Source organism: Poecilia latipinna, unplaced genomic scaffold, assembly GCF_001443285.1.
Source record: "Poecilia latipinna isolate Pla-1442-1.1 unplaced genomic scaffold, P_latipinna-1.0 Scaffold1724, whole genome shotgun sequence".
Classification (NCBI taxonomy): domain Eukaryota; kingdom Metazoa; phylum Chordata; class Actinopteri; order Cyprinodontiformes; family Poeciliidae; genus Poecilia; species Poecilia latipinna.
Window position 1 is genome coordinate 129,349 of NW_015114340.1, and position 12,478 is coordinate 141,826.

The 12,478-nt window shown below is 34.7% G+C and overlaps 1 protein-coding gene and 1 long non-coding RNA gene across 2 annotated transcripts; one reads left to right on the forward strand and one right to left on the reverse strand.

The window, feature by feature from the left end:
• Positions 1 to 1,050: 1,050 nt before the first annotated feature.
• Positions 1,051 to 9,295, reverse strand: rad21l1 (RAD21 cohesin complex component like 1). The gene is made up of 14 exons (XM_015060542.1): positions 9,188 to 9,295; positions 8,752 to 8,918; positions 8,494 to 8,623; positions 7,328 to 7,427; positions 7,075 to 7,175; positions 6,798 to 6,905; positions 6,148 to 6,258; positions 5,957 to 6,052; positions 4,286 to 4,515; positions 4,129 to 4,210; positions 2,849 to 2,991; positions 2,658 to 2,768; positions 2,373 to 2,447; positions 1,051 to 1,543 (listed from the first exon to the last, which is right to left on the reverse strand). Exons 2-14 carry the CDS (start codon positions 8,896 to 8,898, stop codon positions 1,355 to 1,357), a joined length of 1,623 nt encoding a protein of 540 aa, XP_014916028.1. The 5' UTR covers positions 8,899 to 8,918; positions 9,188 to 9,295; the 3' UTR covers positions 1,051 to 1,354.
• Positions 9,296 to 9,638: 343 nt separating this feature from the next.
• Positions 9,639 to 12,000, forward strand: LOC106964827 (uncharacterized). The gene is made up of 3 exons (XR_001428514.1): positions 9,639 to 9,728; positions 11,358 to 11,396; positions 11,508 to 12,000. It is a non-coding gene; the product is annotated as an uncharacterized LOC106964827 (long non-coding RNA).
• The last annotated feature ends 478 nt before the right edge of the window (positions 12,001 to 12,478 follow it).

Here is a 12,478-nt window from a genome sequence, read left to right on the forward strand (position 1 = left end):
ATGGTTAATAACATCGTTATTAGATGACTTAACCATTTTCTCATAATAACGACTTAAATTCTTGATGGTTTTCTCAAGGAGTTAATCCCCACTGGTTATCTAGAGATAATGAGTTAATTTCATATTATCCACAAAAACTTTGTCTTGATTTCTCGAGATAATGTCTTAATTTTACGTTTACTAGAGAAAACGAGTTAATTTTCATTATTAACTTGTTATCTCGGGTTAATTTAACAATGGTTTTCTCGAGTTAAAATTAATTTCTCAATGATTTTCTTGAAACAATTTAGCTTTCAAATAGTTTTCTTGAGATAATCACTTAACTTCCTGTATTTTCTAGATAAATAATTTCTCCAATGTTTTTCTCAAGATATTGAGTTCATTTCTTGTTTTCCACATATATACTTTCCCCCATTTTTCCCCCCCTCAAATTAAGTTTTTGAGTTAAGTTAATCTCAAGAAAACAGGCTTTGTTTTCTTGAGATCACGAGATGAACAGGTTGCATTTAGAGGAAGGAATAAAATTTCACTTGTGATGTGGAGAAAACATTTGGTAAATTAACTTGTGAATTGATTACATCAATTACATTTTAGTTTAGCCTAAAATTACACGTTCTTCCATGTTTTTTTCTACTTTCATTTGATTTCTGACGTAAATCATGCAACGTGTGAATCACTTGCTACAGCGAAACGTAGATAATAAATAATCTATTCATTTAGTGTCTCAGAAAATTAGAATATTACATACAACCAAAACGTCAGGTTTCTGAAAAAATGTGTTTCTCTGCACTCTGTACCTGGTTTTGTTTTGCTTCCTTCCTTTGATTTAATTTTAAGGCATTTACATCTCAAAAAAGTAGAACATTGTGAAAATAAATGCTTTTTGTTACTCATTTCAGAAACTGAAGCTATTTTTTAGACTCGGTGCGTAAAGAGTAAATATTCCAAGCCCTTATTTCTTATAACTTTGATGATTTTAGCTTTCAGAAAATTAAAACTTTGTTGGCACGGACAAAATATTTAAATTACACAACAAACCTGTCATCAAACTTCACAGGTGTGAGAATTATTTTATATATGTTTTACATAGTAAGTTTTCACCTTGGTTTTCTCTCTCAGGTTAAATGAATCACACCTGGGATGGAGCTGCTCCGACATGCAGGTGACATTCGAACAAGACGTGAACCAAACAGGTGGGAATGTAAAAAACCAGCAGCTGAAATAAGTTACAAAATACAAAGAACGATAAAAAATAAATACTTTCTCTCTCAGAAACAGGCCAACACCAGTTTCATACAACTGAAATGAGCTTGCTGTGACCAAACGGCATCTACTCCAAACAACCAGAACCGCTTCAGGTGTAGAATTTGGGCCCGGGGGCCACAGAGACGTCCAGGTATGGGCCCGGCTGGTGCAGAACCACGATTTGTTGCTTTTTCAGAACCAGCAGAGACAAGAAAGTGGCTGCAGCCTGCGATCGAGTGTTTCCTCTGCAGAGCGACAGCAGGCTGAAGGCGGGATCTCCGGCGCCGCCGTGGCTGTGCTGCAGAAACAAAACGCAAACACATCCATCAGATCAGTTCTGATTGGTTTCAGGTGTCGTTTCAGTCCGTTTTTGTAATAGTCGTTACATTCCTGGGGAAAAATAAGGCAGAAATAATTTTTGTGTAGCAAAATCCTCAAAAAAAAAACAAAAACAAAACAAAACAAAACAAAAAAACTGTCAGTTTTGAATAAAATGTGTTAATGTACATTTAACAGAGTTGGGCAGTAACTAGTTACATTTACTTGAGTAACTTTTTTTTTGACAAAATTTACTTTTAGGAGTATTTTTACCACTCTGTACTTTCTACTAAATTTTCTGAACGTTTTACCCACTGACACAGACTCACACTTGCAGCTTTTGATAAAGTTTTTTATTGAAAAAAAAAAAAAAAGATAATTTTTTTATTTCCCTGATTTTGTTACTTTTTATTTAACTTTATATTTTGGTCCGTCTGATTACATCATTTTTAAATATTGAATGATTGATAATTTGATGAATACTTGAGTAGACTTTTTACCAAATACTTTTTTCCTTGGGTTAAAATATGGTCAAGTAGAGCTGTTTTTACTTCGGTATAATTTTTGGGTATCTCTGTGTAAGGGTGACGAAGGTGTGGCCCAGGGGCCAGTCGTGGCCCTTTAAATGATTTTATTCGGCCCATAACTACAAATCAAGAGAAATTTGTCAACAAAACAGAAAATAATTGGATGTTTTTATTTTAATAAGGGAACCTTTTTTATGTTTTGGATCTATAATGACATTTTATTTTCCTGTCAGCTATTTTTTCACCTGTAGTTTTGTTATTTTTCAGTAGCAGGCCTTTTACCTTCAGGTTGTTGAGAAGCTTCATTGCTCTCCTAGTTATTCTCCTCTCCTCAAAGTCCTGGCTCCCCAGCAGAGACTGCAGGTTGGAAAAGCACCATGTTTTTAATCAGGGATGCTGCACACATCGTCCAGCCAGCAGGGGAAAATTAACACCTGCCATCTGTTAGGAGCCGACAGACTAAAGCTTCACTACCAGCTATTTTCAGACATTTCAGTTATTTAGAGCCAGAGAGGAGGCCAGCAGGAGGAGAAAAGCGATAGGAAGCGTCTGTTTCCTCGTAAGCACCTGGGTGTGGAGAGAAGTTGACTGCGTGCGTTGCTCCACATCAGAAGGATGGACAAACATGGAGTCCTCTGACGGAAGGTCGGGATGAGCGATATCTACGCTGAGTTCATCCTGACAGACACAGATCACAAAGGAGTAAAAAACCATGACATTCCTCACATTTTCAGGTGACACTTCCTGTTAGAGCTTACATGGAGGACGGCAGAATACGTCTCCTGATTGTCATTCATTTGGTCAAAGGCCATCAGCTCAGTGTTGTGAGTTACTTCAGTGTTTGCAGATGAATCTCCCACACTGGCGTCGCCTGTGAAGAGGGAGCTGATGTCTCCCTGAGCTGCAATGAAACCAATCAGAACAGGTAGAAAAAATACAACAAATCTGCTGGAAAAATATTTTATAAAATGTTTTAAAACATGCAGAGCCCCCTGGTGGTCAATGAGGGATTTGTTTCCCCTTATCTCACAAATGTACAGCAAAAATTGGGATCACTGCAGATAAAAAACAAAAAAAAGGCAAAAGTTTCCATCAAAAATCTCAGAAATTTTGGGATTAATCTCAGAAACTTTCTAAAAAAAAAGAAAAAAAAAAGAACCTCAAAATTCCAAGTTTTTTCTCGAAAATTTATGAAGTTAATGTAAAAGATTCTGAGGTTTTTTCTTGAACATTTTCGACATGGAGCTCACAGAGTTTCCTATATTTTTCTAGAGAACTTCTGATCTCATCATTTCTGAGTTTTTTGCAGAAATTTACTCCTTTTTTTCTGTCTACGTCTTGAATACTGACAGTTTTCTGCTACATTCAGATGTTTTTCCATGTATGTTAACATCTCGTTTGTTAGTTATCTGAAGTTTTATGTCTTTTTCTTTTGGATAAACATGTGAAAAATTGAAAAGCAAAACAGCAAAACTTTCTATTCTTACTCAAAAACATAAACATGACAGAATCTTTCTGAAAGAAGGAAAGAACGAAAAATAAAAACACATTCAAACTATTTGGACTATTTTTGAGGATAATCTGACAGTTTTGATGGGTCTGTTAGTCTGAAGGGTTAATAAAAGGCCGTTTTCTCCTGCAACCGAAACATTTTACATAAAAGACTTACAGAGTTAGGAACGTATAAACATGTTTTCACTTTATGACATTTTACATTTTTCCCATGTTAAAAGTGAAATAATTTGCCAGAGCAACTAGCACTTTTTCATCAATATTCAAGAATTATTGACTTAAAACAAAATATTATGTCAAGTATGCAAGTAACTGTCAAGTTACTTGCTGAAAAGTAACTTGACAGTTTTGTCTTATTTCAAGATATTTGCTCTAGAAACTAGAAAACAGATTCTGTGTTTCTGCAGTGGATTGCAATAAGAAAATGCATTTATTTTAAGGCTTTTATGCATCTTCATCAGGCGTTTCAGTGACTGTCCTTGCGTTTGCACATTAATCACATTAAGCAAGACTCATATAATCGTACCTTTTTGTTTCTCTTGCCGCATCTGTTCAACCTCTTCTTCTACGCTGTAAAATTTTACCTGGAAAACACTTTTGGCAAAGACCTGCGAAGGCAACATCCATTTACATACAGGTATCAGGTATTAATACGGTAAAAGACAAAACATGTTGTGTTTTACCTCTTTAATGAGTGGATTAACCAGAGTGGAGCACGGTTTGGAGAAGAGTTTGTCGGCTCCGCCGCTCTCCTTCCAGAGCATGAGCTGCACCGTCGGTGGGGCCATGTCCAGCGGAGCGACCAGATCCGAATAATCCGAGATCTGCTCCCTGATGGCGTCGTTGCTCAGCTCCTTCATCTGGTCGACCACCAGCTTACGTTTCCTCTTACCCAGCTTTCTCTCAGCGTTTGCTTAAATAAAAACAATTATTTTTTTTTAAATCAAAAAGGCTGTTTGACTTCTTAGTCCCTCCAGGATGTTGCAATGTTTTTATGTGGTAGTTGCGGATTAAAATTTCTGATTTTACAGCACCTCTCTCAAAAAGTTGAGTTTTTTTAAGCTTTATTTTTACAAAACAGTTCAAATTGCTGCACTTAAGTATCCAAAAAAGGATTTAACATAATTAATATTTAAAGTGCACATAACATTACCAAGTAGCTTCTTGAAATATCAGCGTCAATACAATAAAGTCACATCCTGAGGAACTGCCAAAAGAAGAATTTGATATTGGTTATTAAAATTAACATTAACTGGATAAACAGTAGAAGTCAGTCCAATAGAACCGGGCTTCAAAATATGTAAAGAAATATCAAAGTTTAGTAAGTTTTTTCTCCTTAATTCTCAATAATTATTATATTTGTTTAGCAGAAATGCTGCCTCATTCCTTCTGATTTTAGATGGCCAAGATGAACATTTATTTTATAATTTAAATATAGATTAGATATTTTAAATAAAAAAAATATACTTTGATATAAAGAAATTATATAAAGAAATTGAGCAAAAATCTTTATTTTTGCCATTTTTTTCCACGTCTTCCCTCAAGTTTTCAGAGGCCCTGTAGCGCCTCCTGGTGGCCGTCCCTTTAAAAACACTGCTACAGAGCATATTGAAGTGTTTTTTTGCACACAAAAAAAAACAACAAAAAAACAATTTTTACAGTTTAGCATAATCCTGCAGGTTTGGTTTTCAAGAGACGTCATGAAACAGGAAGTTAGATTAGAAAAAGGAAAAGCAGATTGGTCAAAGTTCAGCCGAGTTGCAGTGATTGGTCAGAAATTAAAGAAAATGGTTAAGTTATTAGTGAGCAAAAGTTGCGATGACTGGTGAAAATTATAAGTCCGTGAAAAGTGACTGAATTTGTAATAATAGTTGCGATCGCCACGTCTGTCACAATAACAAATATTGCTGGGCGATAAATCATCCCAGAAGTTATTGCGATAAACGATAATATTGTTACTTTGGGACATTTTTAAGTGATAAAATGATAATGGCAACAACACATTCTGAAAAATCACTAAACTTTAGATTCTGATGAATATTTAACACTGGAACTGGGAGATGTTTTAAATATCCAAAATAAAAACAACAGGAAAAACCAAATGAATTATGAAATCTCTGTAAACTAAATTGTAATTTAAAAAAAAGGGAATGTTGAGACCAAAGTATCAGACTGAAGAGTTTTATCATCCAGTTTTAGTTAGAAAGAAAAGAGAAAAATGATAAAACAAATAGCAATTACAGAGCTAGTTTTATAATTGATTTATTGCGACAGACCCAGCCATCGCAACATCTCAGCTGACTCCTTAATGATCACTGGGAAATGGAGGATCCCAGTTTGAGGCGTTTGCTTACGCGTGATGGGAACGGGTTCTAAAGCGAAAGCGTCCTCATCGTTGATCAGCAGAGTGATTTCAGTTACCGTCTCCTCAGGAAAGCCGAGGTCGACGTCTGGAAAACACCAGGAGAAACACGACCATCACACACATGAAAACCCACAGAGTTTGTTCCAGACATAAAAGTGCTGTTTTGTAAAACATCGTCACCCATGTGAGGTTCATCATCCTGAACTGGAGAAGCTTCTTTATTTTCACTTTGCAGCTCTTCCTGGATGAAACTCTGGGTTTCAATCTGATCGATGGGGTTTGTCAGGAAGTCTGAAGGGAAACCAAGAAGCAGCAGATCCCTTTAATCTATGACAAACTGTTACCTTTAATGGAAATAAACATTAAAGCTGCAGTAACTTAAAAAAAAAAAAAAAAAACATTATTTACATATTTGTTTAAGCTGTCACACATAGCTCTGTAAAAAATTAAGAGACCAAGCCCACCGAAAATGGCGGATAAACAGTTTTCCTGTAATCACAAGTTGTTTCTGCAGCATTAGCACATTTAGCAGTGAGCACATGAGGATGATTGACAGCAATAACACCCTCTGATTGGTTGTTCTTGGACAGTGTGTTTCTCAATAGTAGCTCAAAGAGACGGTGGAGGAGATCAATGTTTTCACAGATTATCTGGTTAATTACAAACTGTCAGGACATGGTGACAAATTTAACAAATATATTAAAAAAATACTTATTATAAACATTACACACTGCAGCTTTAACAAAACAAGGGAAAGAGTTGGAAAAAATGCTGAGCTTTTTAATTCATTAGATTTAAGAACAAAAAGGAGCTTAATTAATTCGACCTACCAAGTATGTCAAATTCGTTCTCCTCATCGCCAAATCCGTCTCTATGTGCTGAAAAGTCATCAAAGCTTTGGTCCAGCAGTGTGTTTGCTTGGCTCTGTAACTCATCTCCTACATGTCAGAAAGAGCGAAAAGAGACAAAGACTAAATGAGAAGCAGCTTTGCCCTAGGAAATGTGGTGTCAAAAAAATGGATCCTGCCTTATTAACAGAAACTAAAAATGATAAAACTACTATAAACATCAAACTCTGGAGGAGGATGAAAACAATCTTTCTCTCACCGATGTCTTGAAAGTTCAAAAACTGATGTCCGAAATCCTCTTTCAGAGTGATATCCTCTGAGCGACACTGGTTGAGGGACACATGGTCCACATCGATGTCACTTAGACGATCAAAAATGAAGGAGAACATTTAAATCAGAATCAGGTACTGTTGATTAATCAATCTGAAATCGTTTCCATGGGGATTAGAAACGTTTCCAGGAGAATTGGAGAACATATTGGAGGTGAGTGTTTGTGGAGCCTGAGCTGTCACCTGGGCAGAGGCAGCGGTGTGTCAAAGACGGTGAAGTCTTCAACCAGAGTGATCGCCTTCACTGTCGCCTCAAGCCCTTCCACAGGCATATCAGTCTGACCTGGAATATTGACATAAAAAACAACATCAATCGTTGCATTAATCTAATGCAACATCGATGCATTAATCAATTAATGCATCAATTAATCGATTAATGCATTATTTAATTATTTCAATTAAAAACAGTACTGAAACATAAAAAAATTAAATGTTTATAATTCAGCAAGAATAAAACAATCATAAAAAATAGGACTTATTTATTATTTTTTAAAATTATAGCCTGCACATATTATGAGTTTACAAATGAATGTAAAATGAAGAGCCCACTGCACCGAACCCCATTGAAATCCTTCTGGTTATTCCACCAAATCTTGATTCCTGAACTTTTCCTGAGTTAAAACATTAGTTTTGTTGTTTCTAAATGAATATGAACTTGATTTCTTTGCTTTATTTGAGATCTGAAAGCTCAGCATCTTTTTTCTTATTTTGACCATTTCTCGTTTTCTGTAAATAAAAACTAAATTTTTGCTTGGTATTTCTATAACCAAAAAATTCTATAACCAATTTTTAGCAAATAAAAACAGATATGATGCAACAGCAGTGGTCAGGGTTTAGCTCCAAACACCATAATAAAATACACGCTGCATGTAGGTAAATAAGACATAAATATATAAAGCAGTAAGAAACACTACTTTGAAAAATAGTGTTTTATAATAAACCTTGTTTAAACATTACAAGGCTTACCCTTGTTTCTAATACCTTTATATGACGTTTTTAGAGGTGTTCTTTTGTGTGTGTGGAGTTTTAAAATAAAAACTTGAAAAAGAACAGGTTGATTTCATAGTAATTTTGTCCAAGTTATGGTGGAAATTCAGATTCTTAGCTTAAAAAATGGGTTAAAAACAGATAAGTCTGAAAATCTCCCCAAAATCTTTATACATTATTTTGTGTCTTCCATACTAACCTGACCTGTAAAAATTAAACACAATTTTACTTTTCCAGATTACATAGAAACTCTGACAATTTCTTGGAACTTCTAAAATATTATAATCAACTTTTTAAATGTATTACTACAAATAAAAAAATGAAACACAGAAAATATGCAAAAAAGTACAAGTAATTGTTACCTGGCCTGAATGCCATTTTAATTTTGACCAGGGCATCACTGCAGTCTGCAAGGAGATACTTTGTCTTCCTGGAGTAGATTCTGACCACGCCAAGAAGAAGATGACCAGAAGTCCTCAAACCAATTTTCATCTAGAAGAAAATCAGATTCACATTTTTATAATCAGCTGTTTAAGTTACTACAAATTAACTGGATTTAACAAATGGATACATTTCATTCTAAAAGGTGTAGATATGTATTTTTAGGAAGTAAGTGGTACTTTAGGGGAAAGGATGTCTCTGATGGATGTTTCCAAGTTGCATTCAAACACATGGGCCTTGGTAAGCTTCTTCTCCCAGTGCGCTGCCAGCCAAATTTTGGCTAAAGGACCTCTTTTGGACGTAAACAGTTGCGTGAAGAACATCATTGTGAAAGGATTAATATGACCTGGTATAGAAAAACAAAGAGATGCCAAGCTAGCTTTGATCATGTTTATAAACTTTATAGCAACAACACTGTGTATCGTTTATGCTAGGTTAGGTTAAAGTCAGCTAACGCTAGCTGTCACTGCGTCGTGAGCTAAAATCCGGCAGCTATAGGTCAACTTTTATGGGTAAAGACATGACGTCGGTAGAAATTTTATGCTTCATCATTTAGAAATGAAATGTAAACGTTGTAAGGGAGATAATATCGCCGATATCACGAGCACGACTTACCTTTAGTTCAAGCGAAAACGAATTTTGACAACCATTAGTGAACGTCAGCACAAGACGTATTTAGTTGCTAAGCAACTATCACTTCCGTTCCAGAAAACGAACTATGTCGAGTCTTTTTAAAATCTGTAACTCTTTTATTGCTCGAAGAAAGACAACGACTAGCGTAGATACTTATTATATTAACGAGGCAAATAAATTACGAATAAATAAATTAATAAAATTATCAGCGTCAACGTTTCCCTCGATGATGACGCGAGGAAAATGCGTCAACGCGTCCTTCGACTAGAAGGAAGCTTGGAAGATTTGAGTGATATTTGAGATTTTTCGGCTTGATTCGACTATAACACACTTCCCTGTATCTGTATCTTTCCCGTAACTATTATATAAGAAACTGCAATGTTGATTTTGCATCTGTTGGTTATTGCGCAGGACAAAAATAGCCGAATGTCTGTATGCCGTTCAGAACAAAGATGGCGGACTTCCGAGTCGCAAGCGTTAACACCGTATTCTACAAAACATACAAAACATCTTCAAAGCAGCAGTAAGTATTTATTCTTTTCAGAAACGTTATGACAAAAGATTATTTGATAGGTCCTGTTAAATTATTAGAGCTTAACAGCTCTTTTTATTTTTGGTAATATAGTTTAAAGTACAAGTTTACTTCACAAAAAATAAATACATATTAAGTCTATTTTGGAAGAAGAATGAAAGATTCTAGCTTTTCTTTACAGTAGACATAAATCCTAGTTGAATGTATTGGCTTTTGGTAATCATTTTATTTGTAGACACTTTAAAACTTTTTTTCAATATGTTAAGATCTTGGGAGTTCCTTGGTAATTGCTTCGCAATTAAAATGTTAGAATTTGAAAATGTTTTTTTAACTAGGCAAACTTTTCAAATGGATAGATTTTTGCAATAAATAAAAGTAATCTCCATGCCTAGTAAACTAACAAAATGTCAACTTTCACTGCATAAGTTGAAGCCTTAAAACTTGAATACGTAGACCAATCCAGTCTGTTTGTAGAAAACAAGTTTATGGAAAAACAAGACGTTTGGTGGATGTCTTCTCAAAGCAAAAAAAAATATCACCTTTGCTGTAAGTGTGATCGTTTCTGTTTGTTTTCTCTAGATGGCGCCCTAGCTCCAAAACCCCAAAAATCTTTAAGCAGATTATTGTGCAAACTGGTAAGATTCTAGCTTTCTTTGCAGTAGATTATTAATTTGCTGATATCTGATCAACTTGTCTTCCGTAATTATTAATTACAGATGACTAATAATCATCTGTAACTAATAGATCATTAGTTACAGATGATTATTGTTGATAATTATTATCGACAGTAATTATTTCATCTTTATTGTGGATAAAAATTTTAATATTCATAATCCATTCAGTAAGATTTTGTGGTTTTTTTTTTCTAGTGGATTTTGCAAGATAATATTTACAGGAAGTATTAAATTGGTTTTGTCACCTCGTGTTCTCCAAATAAATGGAGGCACTAATCAGAGTTTTATTCAGGATTTAGAGAAAACACAAAATATTCAACTTAATGTTTACCAACAGTTAATTTATTATGATACTCAATTGTTTCTGCTGCTTCTAGAAATCGTATGTAATCCTGGAGAATAACTCACTGAAGGTTTTCAACAGAACATCAAACTATCATATGGACAGTTAAAATCAAAATAGCATTGATTTTACTCCAGGAAACGCAGAACAACTGTAAAACAAACAAACAAAAAAAAACAACAACAACAAAAAAAAGCTTTTTCATTTTCTCCCTCATCAGGATTTAAAATTGACCTCTCTTATAACTTTGGGGCAATTAAAGTAAATTTTAATTGACTGAAACATCAGTTTACTTGGCTTCTGTAACTGGCCTAATGTTTGATTCTATGCGATACTTTTCATAAAATGTGAAACAGTTGTTTTTCCTAGTTAATAAGGGAATAAATACATACATTAGTGTGAAATTACAATGTGTCGTAGCCTAAATCAAACTGTTTTGTTTTTCTTTAAACTCTAACACTAAGTATAAAAAGCAACCAAAGCACTCTGCAATAAACATTTGTATTTTAAAATCTGTTCTAGGTTGCTCAATTGTTTCTTGTTAATGACTTTTAGTGACAATTCAGTGCATCATAATAATTGTTTCAATTGTGATTATTGCAGAAACCTGGTGGAAATAGAAAAGGACTTCTCAGAGCAGAGGTAAAGTCAAACACATTATTTTCCCTTCCCCTCTTCTGCTCTGTTTCCTTTCTTTTCTTTTTTCACTCTTACAGATACACACACATTTAGTATTTACTGTTTTCCTTCAAGGAAGAAATCCTGGGCTAAGAATTAAACACAGCAAAATGAATTTCTGCTGTTCACTTGACGCCTGGGGTGGCGCAGCTGCACAGCAGCACTTGGTGCGTCAAGTCACGGTTTGGATTCACTTCCAGAGAGCGCTTCAGGGAAACTCAGGGAGAACGAGTTTATTTGAGAGAATGAGACTTTAAAGAGGAAGGAAGGATGTAAACTCATCACTGATTCTGACTGAAGTGAGCCTCCTACTCCAGCTCTGTGAGGATTCACCGCAGAAAAGGAGATTTTATTTTTAAGGAGCACATTTTCAGCGACAGGGAAATTCATCGCTCTTTACATGGTTAAAGGGGAAATTAAACAAGAAATATGGGAAAACTTTACATTGCAGTGGCAAAGCAAAGGAAAGAGATGAAAAGCAGTTCACAGTTTATGATGTTCCAGTTGTTAATAGAAAGCAACTCTAAATAAATGGGATTTTTAGCCTTGGTTTAAAGCAGGGGTCTGCAACCTGTGGCTCTTTGGACCTTCCACAACGGCTGAAAAGTATATATTTAAAAAAAGTAATAATATTAAGTATAGATTTAAAAACAAATGCAGCGTTGAGCAATTTTACTGTTTTTTCTTTGAATAATTTAATTGAATTTCCACAACAGAATGACATTAAAGGTATCAACAATTTTATATCTATTTTTTTGTCATTGGGTTGAAAGCAATTGACTTTTTTCTTTTGCCAGTATTAGCATCGGTATCTCTTTTTAAAATGTAGGTTTTCTGTATATAAAGCTGAAAAATAGAACTAAAATGGTGGTTCTTTAAAAATGTTCCATAGCAGATCAAAAATGAAAAAAATGCTTTTATTATGTAACATTTGTGGCTCTAAATGAGTTTTATTTAGCTGCACTGGGGCCAAGAACGACTCTTAAAGGTCGCAGAGCCCTGGTTTAAAGGAACTCAGTGTTTCAGCATTTTTGCAGTTTTCTGGA